At 39.7% G+C, this 10,128-nt stretch overlaps 1 protein-coding gene across 1 annotated transcript in view; it reads left to right on the forward strand.

Moving 5' to 3' along the window:
* Window positions 1-1,050: 1,050 nt before the first annotated feature.
* Window positions 1,051-10,128, forward strand: part of LOC311223581 (uncharacterized protein) — a gene marked incomplete at its 3' end in the record, with an annotated part of 62,426 nt that continues 53,348 nt past the window's right edge. The window contains 5 exon segments of the mRNA XM_084308359.1: window positions 1,051-1,191; window positions 2,690-2,878; window positions 3,158-3,270; window positions 3,469-3,566; window positions 4,058-4,123. Of these exon segments, the coding sequence (XP_084164485.1) occupies window positions 1,147-1,191; window positions 2,690-2,878; window positions 3,158-3,270; window positions 3,469-3,566; window positions 4,058-4,123 (511 nt within the window). The 5' untranslated portion in view covers window positions 1,051-1,146.

Genomic DNA, 10,128 nt, shown 5'->3' on the forward strand with positions numbered 1-10,128 from the left:
CCCCTCCCCTGTCTTGAACGTTGCTAGACTATGCCCCCCACTGGTCGGTTGTAGTGAGGATAGAAGCCTCCCAAATAGCAAAAGATGTTAATTCAATGTTGAGTTATGGTCAAAATGCTTGATTTTTGGTTAAGGTCGACGATTGATGGTGGATCAACCATTAACCGATGAACCACTTGGCCAATGTTGAAAACATGTCATTGAATCAATATTGTTTTGTGGTTGCATTTTAATGATTGAAATGCCAATATCTAATAAATGTTGAATCAACGTATGCTGCTCAACGTATGCTGTCGTCATTGTGTCTCATCACCCAGACTGCACTGCACTTGTGCTGCGCCGCTTCCCAGAATGCACCTGTGCGGCAGCTTCCTGGCTGCTACCTCATGTCTCTCTGCATCGTTAAGACTTGGTGAGTACTGCATGGCAATAATGTCGATTATGTTGTATGTTGTATGTATGCTTTCGATTGCAAACGCCAGCGGAGTAGTGCCGTGTTCGTTTTTACATGGTAGAGAATATTATATTAACCGTTATTCATGCCTGCTAGCTGAAGCTAATTTAGCTAGTAGCGTTAGCAGTTAGCTATGATGAATGTTTCCACCTGTTGCATATACTGTTTAGGGATGCACGATAAGGCCGATATCAGCAATTATGACGTCATCCCGATAAACTCGATAACGTTATTGATAGCTCCGATAACATATAACACATTTTTTGGTTAAAAGAAATCCGGTGTGGGTGGATTTGGATGAAGGGCGCTTGTTTTTATTATAGCCTCCTCCCGTTTTGCCAGTACTGTGGTAAAACTGATAGCGTGTGGTTTAGGAACAGGGAGTTTTTCACAAATCGAGTGCTCCCTTTCTTGGCTGTGACGTAGTCACGTTACATTCGGAGACAGACAGTCGATCTGCCAATTACATCCCACGGCTTGCACCCACCTCTTCTTCTTACCACCAATCAGAAGCTCTCGTTCGTTTATTTACTTCCGGATTGTCAGCCATTACTCTACTCGGAGCTAACGTTATCTCCCCGCCAGCCACATTGACAAGTACCAGCGCTTATACATTACTGGCAAATGTCTTGTTGCACTCGACTTTAGTAAAATAGACCCAGACTTTTGAACATTTCGTTCTCTCCGCCATTATGAGAGCAGAGCTGTCTGTACTGAGTCGGCAGCGCAGCACCCGTGTGAGTGAGTGTGTGTGTGTGTGTGTGTGTGAGTGAGTGTGTGTGTGTGTGGGAGGGAGCCTGCTCGCAGCAGGCAGAGACAGAGGCAGGAGAGATAATAGACAACGGCCAACAAGATTAGTTTGCAACGTTTAAATTCCTCAAAAAAAAACTCCATAATTTCTCGTGTACCGATAGCAGTACCGATGACGTCGGAGCTTATAAATACTAAAAAAAAAAAAAAAAATTGATTAAAAAAAGAATATATATATATATATATACAGTTAAAAAAATATTATAATACAATAAATATCGGTTATCGGTATCGGCTTGAGGAGCATAAATTTATCGGTGTCAAAAAATCAATATCGTGCATCCCTAATACTGTTATACATTTTATGTAGGCTAACGTCAGTAACGTTTCAAAATGTGGCTTATGATGTATTCTTTAACAGGATACACTGGCACATCAGTTAGCTTAGCATTGCTGCTACCTTTGCTTGCTAAAAAGTCATGGTAAACCAGGGTGCAGGCATACAGGCCGGGCCTGTCTCTCTCCCTCCCTCCCTAATGTGTTTGTGCTTAAAACAGTGATGACCGCATGTTCTCAGAGCATTTTCAGAGCACTGTTAAACTGTTAAATGGTCATTTTAAAACTAATATAAGAAATTAATGTATATAGTGGTATATTTATGAGGGAAAAAAAATATTTGCAACAACTTTTAACATTTATACAGGTAGGTTATTGATAACTAATTCTGCTATGAGTGTCATATTACAGTGACATTCATACAGTATCCTTTGATTTCACATAATTTAATTATTATTTCACAATAAAATACTGTAATCAAAATCCTCTGTAATATCACATCAGATTTTGTAATCTCACAATAACATAGCAATATTTCACATTTAATTATTATTTCACAATAATAGTAATCAAAATCGAAAGGTCCATTTGCATATTATTGGTATCTAGGGACATCTATGGACCTCAGGGAATGTATTCACATTGTCAGAAATATTGTGTCTATTACTAGGCTTGCTTAAATTGTGATGAAACAAATGAGAATATGAATTATGATGTTTCTTTGCATCTTTGACAGTGAATAACACCATGCTAATAATGACCAAACATTAAAAACTGCCACTGATCTCGTTCAGTCCCCTCTTGAGGTCATGTGTAAAAAAAAATCGAAGGAAATTAATAAAGGGAAGATGATTAAACCGAAGGTTCTGTAGATGCAGTACTGAATTCTCCCATCCGGACCAATGCAATTTGAAATATTATTATAGAATATGATGCTTATAAATGACCTTATTATAGCCAATTCGCACATTTATATATATATTATCTTTCAAATGCCTGAGTTCAATTTGGATTTAGTATCACCAGGCATGCATAAGAACAGATAATAATCTACTGTAATCTACTGTACTTTTAAATTTTCCCCACAGTGCAACCGTTTTGAAACTAATTTCAGATCTAATTGTTTCTCCCACTTTGGCCTCCTGACAGACACCGATGCCCTTCAAAAGATCCAAGATGCCCTGGGTCAGAGAGGACGGACCATCCTGCAGTTCTGCCAGAAACTGGACAACCCGGAGATCAGGGAAGTTCTGGCCAGATATGATCCAGAGGCTTCGAAGAAGACTCCTTATGGTGTACTTCAAGGAGCCTACGGAGAAACTGCTGCTCGGAGTTGATGTAAGTTTTATTTATTTAAATATTAAAATATTTGAAATGCTAAACGAGTGATTACAAACCCTACAAACACTGTGATAGACCCTCTAAACACTGTGATAGACCCGACAAACACTGTAAACACTGTGATAGATCTAGAAGTGCATGGATACACATTGTATTGCCTAGATGGTGTCAGGCTAGGCGATTGCTTAATTCTCTTTCCTGTCCAGGTACATATATTTTTTCGTTAAGCACTGGACTGCAGATATGTTAATGTCATTTTCTCTCTGCTCTTTCCAGAGACCCATGATGAGGCCAAAAAACGAGAGACCAAGTACACCTCAACTATGTGTCCAACCTCTGAAATTGAATCTGAGGACGAAGGAGATCTCCGCCCAGAAAAGAAGATCCAGGTACAGTGTTCACTTTGTTAAAGGGACAACTCTCCCTAGGGTGTTGTAAATAATTGCACTGCTGTTGTAGTTGCAAGTAGTGCTAAAAGGATAACACACAGTGGCCTGAGGGCCTATGTATTCAGACTTTAGCCTTGACTAATAAACGTAGTATCATAACTACATTTATTACATGTGTATATATATACTTTTTTTTAGGCCAAATCAGCAGTATGTGCACACGGACTCTGATGACCACTCGAGTGGCGACGCCAAAAGAAAACGTTTTGCCAAAGCACCTGATGTGGGTTTCCCAGGTATTGATGCAATGCATTTATTTTATATAGGCACTTTGGAAATGATCACTGCTACAGTTAATAATAATAATAATAATAATAATAATAATAATAATAATAATAATAATAATAATAATAATAATAATAATAATAATAATAATAATAATAATAATAATAATAATAATAATAATAAACAGTTAAACAAATGAGTCTGACCATGTACCGACAAATTGAGCATTTTAATTTGATTGGACTTCTGCATTTCTTGCAGTTATTCTATAGTTGGCCCAAAATATATACATTGTGAATAACATGCCAACTAAAATATGTTGTAGGACAGACTCCAAAATCGAGCCGGTCTCGTAAGGCGCTAAGATCCGTCAACCCTCCAGTTGTTGGCCAAGAGCCTACAATGAATGGTATGTTGCTATGCATGTTAAAATGCCAACTAGATGACTGTTTAAACATGATTTGTAGCATCTTCAATTCTCACCCTGGCTTACCTTTTTTAGATTCTTTGGATGGTGGCATGATCTACAGCTATTTAGATTTGTTGCAGACTCCTGATCCAAATAACAGTAAGTGAACCCATAGCTGTGTTCTTGTGAGGAGCTTGCTGGCAGGTCGCTGGCATCATGCATGCAACAGAATACATGTTTACAATGTGCATGCCAGCCCACTACAAAAATTCAAAGCCTTCACAACTTGCAAGCAATGTCACAATAAAAATGTGTAGTTGTACATAATGCTTTTATATTGAGCACAATGTCCACCATGTTTGAGTCGCAACTTATTTTACATTTCCCCTTTGTAGATCTGGTTACTAGCAACTACCGGCAATCGCTAACTCAACATAATGGTGAGTTATCAAGCAATCTCATAACATAATATTCTGGCATGTTTAAAATATCTGTATTGTCTCGCATTGTCTTTGATATTTTTATTAAAGTAGTATTTGGCAGTGCACGTGAAATCAGCTGAATGGAAATCAAACATTTTCTCACATGGGGGATTACAATAGCGTCATTTGCTAATAACTTTGTGTATTTCCTACTGTGTTTCAGCCGAGATGCCAGGATTTGATATTGTTCGGTATCACCAGCAGCAGCAGGCCTCACATGTCCAGCAGCTGCAAGATCGACAAAGTGCAAGTAGTGGTATGATACTGTACTCTTTCAGTAACAGTGTTTTGAGAGACGGGGATACAACTCCTTACACCCCTTCCTGACATAGAGCGACGCGAGCGAGCGAGAAAAAGTGATTAAAATGTATTCGTTTCAATCAGACTATCCTGACCTGCCGCGAGCGACAGTGAACTGAGCAGCGATGTCGTTCACCCCTCAAATATTCGCTCGCTGTGTCTCTAGTTGAGCGATTACGCGGCCGAGTCCCGCCCCTAAACACTTTTTATTGGTCGAGAATCCAGGTAACACACACTCGGACACGCGCTGCGTCATATCAGGACAGTGTCGTGTGCGATTTCGTCTCCAGTTCGCTCGCTTGCTGCCTGTCAGGAACCGGTGTTAGTGATTATGACATGTATGTTAATTTGACTGACAAGTCAGATTTTGTATTTTTAAATATAATGATTTGTTTCTACAGGGATGTCGGGATGCAGCTCTGGGCAATACTACAGTCCCCCTGGTCTCTCACAACATGCACAAAATGGTATGCCATTTTAGAGGGAACTACCACCAGTTTGATCCAATGCAGTCAAACTAGTGAAATATATAACTATGATTTTGTTTCTACAGCGATGTCAGGACACAGCTCAGGGCAATCTGGTGTTTCACAGCGTAGACAGATGGCCGGTGATGACGGGCAGCTTCTGAAAGGCAAGTCTATTGGACATGGTGTAATTCCTCGTGTGATTTGCTGCTTATTTTTATTTCTCACTTAATGATTGCAGCTTCTGAAAGGCAAGTCTATTGGACATGGTGTAATTCCTCGTGTGATTTGCTGCTTATTTTTATTTCTCACTTAATGATTTTAACTCTTCTTCTGAAGACCTTACCATCCAGAAGAATAATTCAATGCTGGCTGAATTACTTGTCGTGGTGAAGAATCTATCGAGAGATGTGCAGTTCATCAAGACCGAGTTGGCTGAGGGCAACATATCTGGTGGGACCAGGGGACACGGGGTGGCCACCACAACCACTATGCTCCCCTTCCAGCTGCCAATCGCCAGTGAACAAGACTTCAATGAGGCAGAATCATTACTGATGGAGCAATCAGTCCGTCAAAAGATGGTAATTTATTGAACTGCATTCATTTATCAAATGTAGATCGTTTCAGTGTGGTCTTGTTCAGGGGAAAAATGTGTTTAGCACTTTCTAGTTCAAAACGTGTTAGAGCTTGTATATCTGCTATTTATGAAACGTTTTGAAATTGTTCAAATATACCGTTTACATATGGACAGGAGGGTTAATGTGGTTAAACCTAATGACTGGCATGGGCTGGAATATCAGTGCATGCATAAAGTGTGTGTATAAACAAGTTGGTTGCTCTGTGTTCATAAAATAAACGCTATGCTGTTTCTAACGCAGGGCCTTCATTTTCTTCTCTCTGATTTAGATTTCTCGCCTGGCTTTGGTAGGAGGCACCAATTCAGAGAACCTGATCAGACAGATGTTGAAAACTGCTATGACCAACGCCCTGGCCAGTGGGTTCAACTGGGCTGGAAAGAAAGACAAGCGTTGTTCAGAAAGCAAGAAGCCATTCAAGCACACCACACTACAAGCCTGCATGTTTGGTGAGCTTCCTCCCCTGCAAACTACTTCATAGGTTAAGTTTAGGTAGTGAGGTGGTGATGCTGGTGATGCTGGTGATTCAGAATATAATTATGCTGTTGCAAAAACTTAAAAAAAAAGTGTTATGTTGGAATAAAGTGATGAAAGTGCAACCTATAAGAAATGGACAACGTAATTGAGCTTTAGAGGTGCATGGATACACATTGTATTGCCCTAGATGGTGTCAGGCTAGGCGATTGCTTAATTCTCTTTCCTGTCCAGTCTAACTGGATGCTGACTGTAGCTTGTTACTGTAGACCTACAGAGTGAGTAATTGAGTGATTAAAAAAAATCACACTCGTGTGAAGTGAGGGGTGCTCTTATCATCGTACATCATCTCACCCACCTCTCTTCCTCCCTTTTTTATTTTTGTGTCTATCAGCTGCTGCTCGACAGTTTGACCCCAAGCTGACCGACCAGGACTACAGCGAAACTGTCAAGAAGTGGCTTTGTTATGCGCCAGACCGGGAGGGAGGCATCTCAAGGAACCGAAGTGACCCAAACTTAAGTCAAGCGAACCAGAGTCAAACTTAGGGTACCCCAGCACAGCACAGCACACACTGTTTCCCTGGTTCATACAGTACAAGGAATTACCCTGATGGACACTGTTCTTCCATGGACGGCATCTACTTGAATGACATGCTGCTTCAGCCTGTTCTTGGAACCGAAGTGACCCAAACTTAATTGTCAAGCGAACCAGAGTCAAACTTGGGGTACCCCAGCACACTGTTTCCCTGGTTCATACAGTACAAGGAATTACCCTGGACACTGTTCTTCCATGGACGGCATCCTTGAATGACTTATGCTGCTTCAGCCTGTTCTTGCAGTGTTTATTTTTTTAATTTTTAATTTTAACCTTTATTTACCCAGGGTAGGTTCGTTGAGCACAGATGCTCTTTTTCAGCTACGCCCTGCTTCACATTCACAGAGTTCCATTCACACCTGGGAGCTGCCCAGGCCTAACAAAATTAATAGTTGGTTTCAGGTTGCCGACCGACCCTGCCGATTTAGGTGCGACCCAATATATTTTATGAGTTTTTAGAAAAAATTATAAAAAAAAAAAAATCGTTTTTTTTTTTTTTTTTTAATAAAGTTTCATAGAAATCTTAGTCAAACATTTAGTATTATGGATATTAAACATGCTGGCAGAGTACATGCATCCATGTTGTTGTGAACATTTTAATTAAATAAAGAAATTCCCTATCCATAGTCGCCGTGGGAAAGAATAAAATAAAAAAATAAAATAAAATAAATTCCCTACCTACTGACAACCAACCTGAAACCAACTATTAATTTTGTTAGGCCCCAGTACAACCACAGTCTGACACTGTTGGCCACTGAGCAACTCCACTGGAGCAGTTGGGGGTTTAGTGCCTTGCTCAAGGGCACTTCAGCGGTTGGTGTTAAGGGTATGGGAGAGAGTTATATGGGAGAGAGTTATAGAAACATTAGGGGTGTAACGGTACACAAAATCCACGGTTCGGTACGTACCTCGGTTTTGAAGACACGGTTCGGTATTATTTTCGGTACGGGGGGGGGGGGGAATCCAAAAAAAATTGCTTTTCATTTATCTATTTATTTAACTGTATTAAACAATATAAAACGAATTGGCCATAATTGACTGAGCAAACTAATGCTTACTGCTGTAACCTACTAATAACACTTAAGTAAATCTGAAGATTATTATATAGCAGATGCCTTGGAGGATAAGTTGTGGACAACTGTAGATCATCTAAGCTCCACTGTGTTTAAATTCAAATCCTATGCCATTGTTATTTAACCCTTGTGTCTGAAAACTAAAGTATTATACTCTTATTAGGGGACTAAATTGAAAAACTCCATAAAAAGATTATGTTGAAATAATTTCCCACTTTCTTTTCCATAAATATTTTATTCAACTTCAGCCATGATCATAACCATTTTTTATATTATTTTTGTAATGAAATACTCCCACTTTTCTGAAAAGAGTTGTTAAATATGACAAAAAAAAGAATATGTGGTGGTTATGATCGGGCTGAAGTGGAATAAACAATTTCTGAAGAGTAAAAAAAAAAATACAAGATAATTAAAAGATTATGCCACATATTATGTTGGCTCATCACTGCAAAGTTATCAAACAAATACGAATCTGATCAGACACAAGGGTTAAGTTGTTGTTCCCTTTCTAATTTCCTCAAACATCTAGTCTAGTTAATGTGATCAATATTATTTGACAATTGATGCTTTTTGTTGGACATTTCAGTCAGTAGTGAGCTCATACTTTGAGCTCATAAATTTATAGTTAAAATGATTGAGACAACGCAATCTTGTCTTCGTTGTGCATGAATGCGTGTGCTCACCACACACAATATGTGTGTCACTATTCTGGCAGTGGCTATATATGTATTGTTAATGAAAGCCTGTTATAAGGTCTGTTATTTTTTTTTTGTAAAAAGTTTTGGTCACTGGAAGTTATGATACCCTAGAACATTTTTTTTTCATATTAAAGCCATGTTGTCATTTTTGTTCACACATTTTTGGAAATATGGTCATATAAGAATTGTATTATTATTTATTTAACAATAGTGTGTTTAACAGTATACATATCAGCAGCAATATTTTAATGTAAAATGTACATTAATCAGTATTGATTCCTTAACTTTACAAGTTACAAGTAGATGTACAAGTTACAAATGTACAAGTAGAGTACCATTTAGATTATGGTTGAATAAACATTGATGTCTAACATTGATTCAATATAAAATCAACTAAAATGTGCATGTAGATTACCATTTAGATTATGGTTGAATAAACATTGATGTCTAACATTGATTCAATATAAAATCAACTAAAATGTGCATGTAGATTACCATTTAGATGATGGTTGAATCAACATTGATATAGTATCAGCTATGGTTGACACCTAACGTTGATTCAACGTGTAAGTCATAGACAACGATCTGTATAATTTAGATGTCAGGCTTCAACATAGATTCAATATTTCTGCCGAACCCTATTTCAACGTTGATTCACCCTTTTTTTGCTATCTGGGCTTGCATCACGTGTCCCCTCCGGTACATGAGGAGGCAGCCTGTCGCATCTTTTCACCAGACAGCGCGGACTCTCAGTGGCCAGGAGTAACACGTGGGAGGCTCACGCTGCCCCTGATACTTCCTGTCTCTGCTGTGCAGGCGTCACCCAACCGACCTGTAGGAGTCGCTGTCCACAACGTCAAATCCCCACCCATCGACTTCCACCCGCTGACTCCGCCAAATGAGCCAGTACGACGGCCGGCCCAAGTCGAAGGCAATGCTGAGACTGGGATTCGATACCAGAGTCTCTTGCATTGGTGACGAGCGCAATCTCCGCTACGCCACCCAGCCGCCCCAGCTAGCCTAGCTTAAAACTGTGGGAGAGGTGTTTTTGGCCAACAGCTAGGCTAGCTGGTCCATATCCGCTTCCATTCATATGTACTAAGCTAGCTTGCAGCCCGATAACATTCTACTAAATGCATTCTGAAGACGGCCCCCTTGCATCACCATCTTTACAAGCGATACGTGTCTTCTCCTGAACCGATGACGCGATAACCCACCTCTCCCTTAACCCGCATGTGCAAACTCCCACACCACAACAACAATGGCATCAATGGAGTAGTTGCGTTTGTGTTACAGAAGCTATTGAGCTTGATTGGGATGATGCAACTGTGTGTGATGCAATACACGATACTAGCTAGAGATTAGCGTCACAAAGCTGGCTTTTTTCTGAAAACCCAAGTAGTAGCCAAGCACATATTGTTCCATAGCATACCCCTTCAG

The sequence above is a fragment of the Notolepis coatsorum genome (assembly GCF_963971535.1).
Source record: "Notolepis coatsorum genome assembly, chromosome: 2".
Lineage (NCBI taxonomy): Eukaryota > Metazoa > Chordata > Actinopteri > Aulopiformes > Paralepididae > Notolepis > Notolepis coatsorum.